Source organism: Pithys albifrons, chromosome 1, assembly GCF_047495875.1.
Source record: "Pithys albifrons albifrons isolate INPA30051 chromosome 1, PitAlb_v1, whole genome shotgun sequence".
In the NCBI taxonomy this organism is placed as follows: domain Eukaryota; kingdom Metazoa; phylum Chordata; class Aves; order Passeriformes; family Thamnophilidae; genus Pithys; species Pithys albifrons.
The window spans coordinates 56,278,666-56,291,693 of record NC_092458.1 but is presented as its reverse complement, the minus strand read 5'-3'; the positions used below and the strand labels follow the sequence as shown (position 1 = coordinate 56,291,693).

At 35.4% G+C, this 13,028-nt stretch overlaps 1 protein-coding gene across 4 annotated transcripts in view; it reads right to left on the bottom strand.

Annotated features, from left to right (window-relative positions):
* DGKH (diacylglycerol kinase eta) overlaps positions 1–13,028 on the bottom strand; it is a 167,829-nt gene that overhangs the window by 39,950 nt on the left and 114,851 nt on the right. For all 4 annotated transcript variants that reach the window (XR_011697320.1, XM_071550546.1, XM_071550568.1 and 1 more), the window contains exons 9-16: positions 11,954–12,056; positions 10,109–10,271; positions 7,658–7,766; positions 7,212–7,351; positions 5,606–5,690; positions 3,160–3,245; positions 1,653–1,752; positions 156–432 (exon numbers count right to left, since the gene is read on the bottom strand). Coding sequence is in view for 3 of the 4 variants with exons in the window: in XM_071550546.1 (XP_071406647.1) it covers positions 156–432; positions 1,653–1,752; positions 3,160–3,245; positions 5,606–5,690; positions 7,212–7,351; positions 7,658–7,766; positions 10,109–10,271; positions 11,954–12,056 (1,063 nt within the window). In the remaining variant the exon portion in view is untranslated. The remainder of the gene's footprint in view (positions 1–155; positions 433–1,652; positions 1,753–3,159; positions 3,246–5,605; positions 5,691–7,211; positions 7,352–7,657; positions 7,767–10,108; positions 10,272–11,953; positions 12,057–13,028) is intronic.

The window sequence follows — 13,028 nt, the reverse complement described above, 5'->3', positions numbered from 1 at the left end:
TTCCCTTGAAGCACACAATTTTATCTATGTACTAATGTAGAAATCAAATTTTATAATGAAAACTTATTCTGGTTTAAAAAAACCCCAACAAACAAACCCAACAAACATTATTATCATATTCTACCAGCAAGGATCAAAATGTTGCAAACGCGCACCTTTTTCTGCTTGTTCAATGATCTGCCTCACTGCCTTCTTCAAGCTGTTTGCTCGGAGCATTAACTGTTCCCTTGGTTTGAAGAGTTTCTGGGTGGAAGACTTTGAGACACACTCTGTTAATTGCTCTTTACTTTCAGAAAAAGATTCTTCGCTCGAGAACTCCTCCGCTTCTTCTTCCATGATGGGGGAAGCAATGCCTGGGAGAACAGGAGCAGCCTGAGCTTCCGTGTGAAGAGCCTGGAGCAATAGGTCTAGCTTCTCATTTAACTCTGAGCACTAAAATAAAGTGGAAAAGAACACACACATACAGAAAAAATAACATTGAACATGTGAATATTTTCAGGAGATAAAGTACCAGGTTATATTTGAAACTGTAGGTGTCTTTAGTGTCCATGTAATTTCTTATGTAAAATCCAAACTAAGGTTCAACATTTTGGAATGTTGGATTATAAGTAGGTCTGCATGTTTTTTTTACAGACATATTCTGTGACACACAACCAGATTAGCGCAATTCTAACAGAAACCCCTACACTCAGACTAAAATAACACATCATGTTAAACTCAGCCTGACACATAACTAGGGTACGGGTTCTATCTTTGCTCCCAATGGCTTGCAGCACAGAAAACCATCAAAGGTTTGTCCATACCATGCATTATGCATGCTTAGTACCCCAATTTGGAGAGAGAATCCATGGAGACATGCCCAGCTGTTAGACTGAGATACATGGGGTTGTTTGTGTAAGAGATTTAAACAAGTTAGTTGTCACAGAACGAAGAGTCAGAATGAGATGGTGTCCAATACCTCTACCCAACAGAAAGTAGTTGCTTTCTCTAGGTGCACTGGAAAAGAAGTGATTTTCTGTGCTTAAGAGATAGAAAACCAACTTTGTCTGGCCTTGGAACAGTAAAAAACAAAACCTCATTTTCTAAAATATGTACCAGATAGAAATGTGAACCACAAATTGCCACTTAGCAAGTATGTTTTTTGGTTCTGGGATTGTCAGGGATTTTGTTTTCTTCTTTTTGTTTCTGCTCATGTAAATTTTGTGTCTCACACCAAATCCCTCTGTTGTTTTTTTCTCAATGTTTTTGCAGCATGATCTCTGTTTTGCAGCTTAAACCTTTATTTTTAACATTGTAGTCTCTCTTCCCTTCATTCTCACAGCATACTCACTCTTCATTATCCCATTGTTTGCCTGTAGCTAACTTAATCCCTCTAACTCCTAATGCAAAAAAAATCCTTTGGTCTCTATTTATGCTACCATGAACTTTATCTTTCATGAAGGAAGAAAGTGTAAACAGTTTATAGAGATCTCAGAGTTTAAAGATGGTTTGGAAATAATTGTTCTATGCACTAAGAAGAGAAGAATTTTAAAGTCAGTGGTTGAAATGAAAGCAAAACTGGGCATCCTGGAGCAATGTGAAAATTAAACATTCATGAGATATGAACTTCAAAAACTCAAGAACTTTAAACCTCAACATAGTCATAGTCTTACTTTAATGGCCATGGCATCGGCTTCCTCTGCATTTTCCACTGGTTTTTCGTAAGTCTTCCCTATTTTGGCAACAAAGTCCTTTACAGTTTCACATAATATTCTTCAGATAAAAAAAGGAGAGGGGAGAAATCAAGTGAAATAAAATAGATATGCTTTGAATGTTAAATTCTTACGAAAATTTATTTATATGCACACGGCTACAATATCTTCTTATTGGAAACTGAACTCTGTGATCATACTTGCAAATTAGATGACTCTCTTTTCCATAGCTTGTAAAATTGAAGTGATGAGCTTTAAAACAGGAACTTAAGCCTGTGCACACATTGTATCTCAGTCTCTTATCTGCAATAAACATAACTGATTTTACCTATTCCCTTTCTTACCAGAGGACTTAGCAACCTTGTATTTACCTTGAAAATTTCAAACACAGTCATGCCAACTCCCATGCAAAAGTGGAGCTTAGAAATCATGGAGAAAATCTACTGACTTCAATGGAGCAATTCTTAGATGAAAGCATATGGCCACACATCCCAGTGCACAGCTAATACTTTCGAACTGTCGCTGCCCCTGAAGTACATCTATGCAAATACAGTGGCTGCAATGAATTTTCACCGTGGAAATCAGGGAGACTTGGCTCTCTGATGACAGACAGCAAACTCAATAATGAGGTGTGGATAATTGCTTAGTACTGTTCATTTGGTTGACATTTATTGAACAGTAATTAAACAGATTTAACAAGATACAGACCCAGTTTAGAAACTGGAGTTGTAATAATATCCTGCAGCCTTATTTTCCACATATGCTACATATACTTTCAAAATTAAATTCTGTTAACTTGCTTTCAGGGAAAAAAAGAGATGTAGTGACATTCAGATGTGTTTTTGAAGATTCTATGACCCGTTTTTTTGCATATTGCAAAATGTATGATTTTTTTTTCATTGAGAAAGTATACACAGAATAGTTCTGATTTCAGGTGATGGCCATGGTTTTCCATTTCTCTCTCATTTTAAAGTGTTTCAGTTTGGAAGAAAAAAAAAACAAACACATTACTGTCTAAGACCACTATTGGTTGCACCGATAGAGCTACAACAAAGCTACCTAAGCTGAAGTTCTGCTTCACACCAGTGAAGCTGCTTGTCTCCTTAAACCTATGGGTATGCACAAAAAAAAAAGCTAGAAGAAATGCAACATGGAGTAGATCACATATTTCCCTTAGTAACCGTAAATTTGATATTTAAGCCACACACTGGAGTGATCTAAAATCACTTTGTATTAATATCGTGTGATTTTAAAAAAAAATTCTGTATTAAGTCATCCATTACAACTGTACCATATAAAAATTTCTGCAGGAAAAAACCTCCACTCTAAAAGATATAAATCAAGTTATAGTAAGCCAAGCCAGCTGGGCCAGCCATAAGAAAATCAGGCTTAGACAGAAGGCTGTTATGGTGATGATGTTACTCAGGGAATTTATCCCACACATTGTACATAAAACTGATCGACTCACTTGGCAGATGATATGACAACTGAGTGCTGATCAGAATTGAGAATTTTTGCAAGATGAGCAGCAACTGAGTCCTCATAAGCAGATATCTGAAAACAGAGAGAAGGCACTTCAATTTCCACGCATTTCAGCAGTTTAACACCAAGTAGTGAGTTTAAACACCTCAGGATTTCTTTTTAGATCTAATACACAAACAAGTGGTTGGCATTGCAGATTCTACCATTCTACCTGCATACCGTATTTTATGCGCCAGATTCGTAATATTCAAAGTAATACTGTATCTGAGAACTTAATTCACAGCTCTTTTCTCCAGCAGAGAAAACAGTAGGTTATTTCTAGGCTAAAAATAGTCTATGAGGCAGGAAAAAAGCCACCTTCTTCTCCGATTTATAACAACCTGAAGTATTATAATCTGACATGTTTTATTTCTAAAATAAGCGAAGTTTTCCTCAAACAAATTGCCCACCTAAGAATAAATCTGAAGTTTGCAGCTAAAATCTGGAATTTTCTATTTACTGTCAGATAGGCTCTTATTCCTCAAGTACCATGACTGACAAAGGATTGACGCTATCAAAACCAGTCCTGAAGGGGAAAACCATTTAGGGCTTAGTCTTTACAAGACCATTAAGAACTACAAATTCTGAAATACTCAGGAAAAGTTTTGGAATGGATCAGAAATGCATCCTTACATGCCATACTCTATCTCAAAAAAGCTACAGACCCAGACCTCAATTTTTAAAGAAAATTCTAAGCAAATTCCAAATCTAAAACTAAAACTAAAAAATAAATGCAATTCTGAAATAGTCTGATGGCTTCTCTTAAAATATGTTAGCATGGTTCTGTCTTTGATTTTGAACAGGTGGATATACTACTTTGGTTTTTTCTTCTAAAACTCAGCCTTCATTGTCGAACACTGACAACTGAATCAGTTTTCATTTCAAGGGAAAAAACAAGATTCAAACATCTGATCCATAAGAATAAACTACTGTTTTTCAAACATCAGTATAAGAATTCTGGAAACCAAGTGAAATTAGTCTCCTGAAACTACTGGAGGAAAAAGGGGTGGGGCAAAAAAGAATTAGATATGTACTTCCATTTCATTTTCAAACTGTGATTTAATACAATACCTACTGTAAGGTTAATTATTTTTTTCAAAATACCATAACTCAGTGAAAAATGCAAAAAACCCCATTAAAATAGAGACTGAACAAGGTACTAAAAAGCAAATGGTTTTCTCCAGCTCAAGTAGTAACAGGTGATATAGCCTTCACAATACAGTTTCCAAAAATAAGTTTTATATGAGCAGTTCCTTCCATTTTCAAACGAGGTTAAAAAAAAATTCAAAGCTAGAAAATGATGATGAAAACACTTGAAAATTTTAATTGTCTTGAAAAATTAGAGAAGATAAAGTCTTGATCTGCGTTGTTTACACCAGAAGCAGAGCTGTGTGCAAAGCAACCCTGTTAAAATCCCAGCCTTTTTGCATCTCTATATTCAGTAATCCATCAAAGGTTATAACCTCCTTGCCAATTAAAAGAGCTCGAATTATTAAATTATTCAAGAGCCTGCTGATTAATTATTGCTTCTCAAGTAGTTTTGAGCTAAAGTTGCTATGCATTAACTTTCTTAGGAATATATTATTTTCTCATTTTTAGTCAGACTTTCCATGCCAATTAATTTGATTAAAACACTTCCCTCTCAAAATTGAAACTTCATCAGATAGTACAAGCAAAAATCTAGTCTGGAAGACAGTCTAAGCCTTTCTTTGATGATGCTTATGATTTTAAGTTCTCTGAAGAACAAAGAGAAAGTTGGATCATTCCATCTAATCAAACTCAAGCTGAAAAAAAGCTTCTCTTTCATTAAGAATATAATCCTTGCCTCCAAAATGGTGGGAGTTTTTTCAATGCTTATTCCAAACACAAGATAGCAGACATTTTGATTTCATATACAAAATAATGTATTTGAAATATTTATATATAATATCATAGTATATATAGTAGTATACAATAACATAGCACCAAATTACACTATATTATACAAAATGATATAAAATTTGTATTGTATAAAATATGAATTTGATATAATAATTATATGAAATATTTAGTCGTTTTATATGACATAACGATACAACACTAGATTACATTATTGTATAACCAATTATATAATGTATAATTTCTAATACACATTAAAATATACATACAGATTCAGGCAGAAATTTTTCTGACTGCTTTGCTGAAGACTCCTTACCTTCATTCCTTCTTAGCAAATAACACAGAACTGGAAACGCAAATTAGTTGAGATACACAGGTTACATTAATTCAGTTCAGTCGGCAGATCACAAAACATCTATTTCTATTTTTCACACAAACACTTCAATTACAAGTGTTGCCATTCCAGAAGCTCCAAGTCAAGTACATGAAACAACAGAACAAAAGTAAAAGTCCACCTGGCATTCCTCTGACTCTTCTGCAGTCACTGGAAGAATAGAAGGCTTTGCTGGTAATTTCAGTTCATATGACATTATACTCCACCTGAAAGAAACATAACAGCTTTCAGGTTTCCAGATTGTTAGCTTTACCTTCTCTCCAACATATTAACAAAAAGAAAATTCATTGTCACACCATAGAATTGGGGGGGGGGGGAAGGCAGCTTAATTTTAATGGTAAATGGGTGAAATAATTGAGATTAATGGTAGTATTTTGTTTTATTGCTCAGATTATTTGTTAAGGTTTGATTATTAGTCTCATTTGCAAAAAAAAAAAAACAAAACAAAACCAAAACCAAAAAACATGGGACTTTGGGACATTCAATGCAGGTAATAAAGATTTTCCAAAAAAAACCCACTCACATTATAAAAAAATTTCTGCAAACTAACTGCCAAAGTCAAACAGATGTCTTCCCAGAAAAAAACCCTCTAAGGTGACATTATCTTTTCATCTCAACTAGATGAGGCAGGCATGAAAAGAAAGTAAATGGTGAAGTATCTTCATTGACATATATATATATATTCCCTCTGGTAAAGGACAGCACTCGACAGCATAGATAGTACAGAATCACTAAGAGCAACAACATCCTTCAAAGCCTACTGAAAAGAACAAGTAATCACTGTAGATGCCCTTGGGAGCAAGTCTACTGAAATTAGACCAAAAAATGAAATTGAGCTTTTTTTTCAGTACAGAAAAATTTAATCTATAAATCTTTCAGAATCTGAGGAACAGTAACAAGCATTTCTCTACATACTTTGCTTTAAAATGATCAAGTAGTCAGCAGAAAAATTTTAATTAAAAAAAAGAACTTGATTCTCTATTTCATAAAAATGATCTGAATTAAAATCCCCTTTGCTGACATACCAGTGTTTGTAACTAGACCAAGAAAAGAAATACTCATTAAGAGAAAGGAACAGAGTAAGAAATACTCCTCTCAAAAGCAGTGCTAGACCTTCACTGGAACAACATGACCATCATCTTCTCTTTTTTAAATGGGGATTGCTGCTTTCCTATAGATGCTGCTATGGAGGGAAATCACATAAAACAAGGATTGGCAAGATTTCAGTTTTGAATGAAAAAATTAGCCCAGCATCTTGTCTACAGCTGATGCCTCAGAAAATTATATGAAAGGTGAAAGCACATAAGGTGAGTTTTTCCCAACATCCACGGACAGAGAGTTCAGGTGTTTCCTAAATAAAGATGCTACTTTTAATGCTGTTCAATAGCATGGAGTCCATAAAACTGCTAAAAACACCATTTCTTAATGGTTATAACTTCTTGTAACAGGTGGTTATGCAGCTTCATCAGTCATGCTGATCAGTTATGCTGTCTTTGGACAACACCCTACCTGGTTCCACCAACCACTCGTCCCTCTGACTCTTTAGCTTAAAAAGCATGCTGAAGAGCTGTCCCCTTTACTATCTCAGCTTCCCTCATGATTATGACCTGCACTAAAATCCAAATCCACTGAACACCAAGTCTCTAAGATGGATTTAGGCCATCAGAAACTCAAACAAATAGGATTTGAATTCATGGTAAATCACATACATGCATATTTAGGTTTACCTGTCTAACATTTTCGTGCTGGCTCGTTCTAGTTTTTCCAAAATCTGAGGAAGTTGTGTATCATCGTCACAGGATCCTCCCCAGCCAAGCACACGAGCAAGGTCATTTCCAGTACCAAGGGGTAACACTCCTAACTGACACTGAAACACAACACAGGAACAAATCTACTATTGAAAACTAACAAGAAAAGGTACAAGTGATTACAAATGCTTATTATTTCAATCAACAAATGTTAATTATATAGCTGATGTTTAAAGCATGTAACTCAATTTGTGCCATTCCAATACAACTTGTCCTGTTTATACCAGTAAAAACTTTCATTTAACAGTTACTATTGAGCTTGGCCCATATACAGAGATATGACAAAGAACCAAGTCAAGGAAAAGGCAGGCACACAAAATTAAGCCTTGTCAGTATAGGCAAGGGAATTCCATATGCACACTTGCCTGCTTGTGCAAGCTGAGCTTATCGATTTCCGACAAGACCCAACCCACACTTCCATCGCCACCACACACAAGAATCCTGAAGTTGTCAAACTTCTGAAATAACCGCAAACTGTAGAGACAACAGTTAGAGCCTGTTAGAGCCAGTTACATCCACTAGCAAGACAGCAGTTGCATTCATTAGCAACTGTTACAGGAAAATACAGTGAACAGCACCTTTATAGTTCTTTTATTGTTCTGGGATATGTGGATACAACCATCTACTTAATTAACCAATCTGCAGCCCATCTATTGCTGTATATTCCTCTTATATTGACATTTCTGATAAATAACATGCCCAGCTTTTCTTTAAAAAATTCTCTTGATATTGTTTTCAGGATTTTATCTCTTCTTTTATTAATTTTATTAATATCTTAAAAAGCAATAAAATCTAGAGGATAAAATTGCAACTGCTCCACGCTTCTCACTTCAGCCAGAAGCATAAGGGCATCACTGGGAATTTTTCACGAGAAGAGGTTAAGACACGATGACAGGATGTGCTCCACAATACAGGGGCTTTTGTCGACACACAGCTAACTAAACGTAAGGATCACTGCAGGCTATTATACATAAGGTGATCACAACAATATAGGACAAACAATACAGGGATTTCATATTAGATACTTAAAGCCATATTCTGCTTTCACTTCCTATGGCTCTTCCTCCTGTTATTTGACTTTTAACACCTCCAGGATACAACACTTGGACAGTACAGAAAAGGAAGACGAGAGACAGCATAAGCAGAAAGATGAGACACAGAGGAAACTGGAATGAGATGTGAAGAAACAGACAAGGGTAAAAACAACAGGGATTTAAACAAAAACAACAACAAAAATAATTGGACAGTGTAAACTCTTAAAATATTAACAATAAAGATGCTTATTTTTAATGCATGTTATTTTCCAGAATATGTATATCTTTGAATCATTTCTACAAAGCAAAGATCAAAAAATGTTTGAAGCATTTATATTTTTTCTGAAGAAAATAATGTCACTTGCAGATACCTATTACGAACAAAAAGAGCTGATATTTAAGGGGAAGAAACAGTACCAGAACAATCTCTCCTATCCTGAGAAAAGGGAGGAAGCCCCTAAAACTACATTGTCTCATCCAATAATTTTTAGATCAACTAGAAAAAAAAGAAGACATCAACACAACCTGATAGAATAACTACTAAAGACCTGCCTTTGGAAACCCTTTGGGAAAAGTATTGACCTACAATTACTGTACAAAACCAATATGAGCCTCCTCAGCCATGGTACAACTACATAAGGGAAGAGAACTTGCAAACATATTTCTCACACTGTCCTCTCTCAAAGACTGCCTCTCCAATTAAGATGAATTTTATATGTCATTATAATTACATGTACAAAATATTAGCTAAAAGCCTCTTAGATTCAGCTCAGATTATCAAGGTAATAATGAAAAAACATTACATAACACAGTACTAATTAGAAAAATCAACAGCTGTATTCCATTATATTTGTATTATTTGCCCACCACTTGAACTGAATTTTTGTGCATTTGTTTCATCCACATTTTTATCATGAAGCATAATTCTGCATCTTTAAAAGTACAAAAATTAGTGCTTGTAGTTGCTATAACTGATATTGATAGGCCATTTCACCACAATACCATATCTGAGTGGAATTAAGTTAGGTCACAGAAAATGGGCATGAATCTAATCTTTATGAATGTGCAAAGATGCCTGGGCTGTGGCCACCCCTATGCAGATTTCATGCCTATCTCTCCAGCAATCAACCCTTAGATTTTGTAGAAATGCCTGATGGTTTTAAATATGTTCTTGCTCCAAATTCTGCGAGATGGCAATTTTCTTGACCATTTGCATATGTTCCCTAAACCATACTTTGGGTGTACTTTTCAGGTGACAAAAATTTTCATGTACTTGTCCATCACCCTCTGCAGACTCCCCTGCTGACATTTGTGTTCAGAATTCAAAAAGATACAGAGTACATTTAGACAATAATTTTATTCCATAGCTATTCACAACAAAGTCACAGGAATATCTGAATTACACATTTGAAATGGAAGAAAAGCACCCAGGCAACTGTGCATAAGGGCCCTGATTCAGGGAAACATCTAAACATTTGTAATAGTTTTGAGCCTTACCAGTTAAGAGAAATCAAAGGTAGCCAAAGCTAACCAAGAGGGTTTGATTTTGAATTTATGAGCTTTTCTAAGAAGAAAATATTATCCTACAATCCCTTCACACACGGGAATTTATCCTGAAATTCTGTTATCTCTTAGATTTTAAACAGGAAGTTGGAATAGACATGGGTGATAAAATTACAGCAACGAGGGGATGTAACACTGTGTAACAATGGGAACACAACACTATACTTTGCACTGAATTCCCCTGTGGAAAGGATTGCTCAAGATTTCCAAGGTCATTACCCTAAGTGAGGTCCTCCATTCATTAAATCGAACACCTGAGCTGGATTTAACGACTGTTTGAATCGACGAAGAAACTTTACTCCCTGATTGTCTCCACTCTTTGAGTTAACAAAAACTAAAAGAGGACTGGCACAGGATGGCGGGCATGTTGCTTTCCAGAAACCTGTGAACATAGTTAGAAAGAATGAAATAAATAAGGTTTTCTAATATGAACAACACAAAAAGAAATCATGGGAAAGAGGAAGAAAGGGATGAAGGACAAAAGGAGCACATTTTATCATGCATAATGTAAATGCTAAATTGAGTATTAGCCTTGCAAGAAAAATGTAATTGCGCAAAATTTACCAGTTCTTTTCTTTTCTTTCTGTGCCTAGATTCAGTAAAATCCTGAAGACAATAGCTTTATAGTTTTTCAACAGTGACAGTTTACTAACCTTTTAGAATACTTCTCAAATACCATCTTCACAGACCATCATATAACTAAATATATTTTTCAGTTACAAGTGTTTGGTTTTAAATCTTATTTTACTTTAACTTTACTGAGATGAACTGGGTCATCCACATCTGTATGAGCCTTCTAAGAGTACTCACAGATTTTTAAAGTTACTTGTACCCAGCTGCTCCCAGGTGAGATGCTGCACAAAGAGCTTTCTTTTCAGACAGAAATTATACTATTAAATTTAACAGAATCACTGAACAACAGACCTTCAGCTGTGATTCAAAGCTTATTAAAGTTAATGCAGGTCTTAACTAAACAAAGCAGGCTCTCTACAAGGTCCTTAGTAGTATGTAGTACTAATGGGCACTATTGGCACGAACATGACCAGTCCACAGAAGTACTGGTTTCTCAGCAACACTTCAAAATCAGACATCACAAGTATAAGTTTTGACATTTGTCTCCAGCAATATTAAAATGACTATGTTGTTTTTATTACTAAAAAAATATTAAAGCTACAAATTAAAAATTGACATTAAAGGATACTAATTTAATTCCACATTATCATAAAGTCTACTTTAAAATAAGGATTGAGTAATTTATTTAAATGCCAAGAAAAATAATTTCACATATGGAACAATCTTCCTAGCATGAATAATAAATAGCAGAATGATGTCTAAGACACCACATAGCAAGTAAATAAAGCAAATACATTAAACATAATCACTTTTATTAACTCTATGGAACAAAATTCATTGAACTGTGTTAAAGTTGTTGGTCTGCATTTACCATCAACACAAACTATAAAATTAAAGAAATTAAAATTTCATGATGCTCCTTATTTAAATCCACCCTCTGCCTTGAAGTGCTGTCTCCCACTGCTCATGCATCTCTAGCCTGAGCCACCAAAGAGCATCTCTGGGTTTTGAACATTTGCTGGGTTTTTACCCGTATGTTGCAGGATTCTTACGCTGCTTATATTTAAAAAAGTTAGAGAAGCTATGGAAGCAATTCCTCTCTTAAACCTGATAATGTAATTGTTGGATCTGAACTGTTCAGCTAGCTTACCTCTGCATAATGCAAAGTTATCTGAAATTTGAGAACTCACTGAATGAGTGGTGCAAGCATCAGCTCACTTCATCTGAGGGCTATCATTATTCACTTGAAAAGTTTCTCAGGGTCATAAATGAAATGAGGCAAAACGTCCACTGGGGAAACTTTTAAAAATATTTTTGAAAATATGATGGTTAAATAATTCTCTATAAACCTACACAGAAAACTGTACTTCTTTCTAAATTTGAAGACTATTCACCCGCTCAGCAGAAGGATTTTAGTCTTGTTATTTATATGGATCTCAACAGGCACTGCAAGTCCAGAGCTACCCCTGAGCACACTACAGTACTACGTACCATCGGAGTCTATACTGTTTAGTGCTGTTGGAGGTATGATCGATACCTTACATTGGCCAAGTGGACACTTACGAGGATACAGATCTTTACAGGCAGTGTGAACCTACAAAATAAACAAAAAATTGTTTTCTTCTAGTGGAATTTTGATGTGAAAATATAACCAATACAGTATCTATGTAACAAGAATGGACTTGTATGTAACACTTAGGTGTAGAGGGAAGAGGAGCTAGACTATAAAATAAATGAATGTTCAACTGCAAAGGCTTGTTACTCATTCAACAAAACATTATTTTGGAGAACTTCATCTTCAGCAATGCCTATAGCAGATATGAATTGTCCTTTCAAGGGAATCACTTGTCCCCATCCCTGAGGAAGGGAGAATCAAGTTCCCAGCAGCCAACACCTGGACTGGTGGCAGCAGACACCCTCTGCACATGCAAAACAATGGCTCTGTACCTGCCAGGTCCACCAAGTTATTCTGGAAGACATAACTGCATTAAATCTAGCGCCCCTACCAAGCCAGACCAACCTGCCAAAGGTGGGTCCTGCGAACTCCATGGTGTAGAGGTCTCTTCCACAAATACTGGAAGGAGAGGCACTTGTGCAGTTGCTGCAATTCACCTAAATTTCACATCACCTCTGATGACGCCAATCGTTTCCTGCTGCCTACACACAGCCTCAGCCATTTATATGCCAGAAATTTCAACAATAAATAAACTGCTGACTTCTATGAGAAACTCATCTTTTTAGAAAATTTGATAAAATTAAGAGAAAACTATATATTGGGGGAGCAGTAGTAGCATGTTACAGAATTTCAATCAGCAACCTACAGATTTGTACTGAAGAACAGAAAGTCAAGATTTTGCACTAATAAAAATACTACTACACTAATATTAATAAATATTAATATAACATTAAAAACACAAGAAAATAACATGATTATTAGGCATAAGGAACAGGCATCTGAACATTCAGTTATCAGCTAGGAGAAGGAAGAGAAAACACACTGGATGGCAACACCTATTGAAGAAAATCTGCATCCATGGGCGTATTAAAAATTAACTGAAGCAAGAAG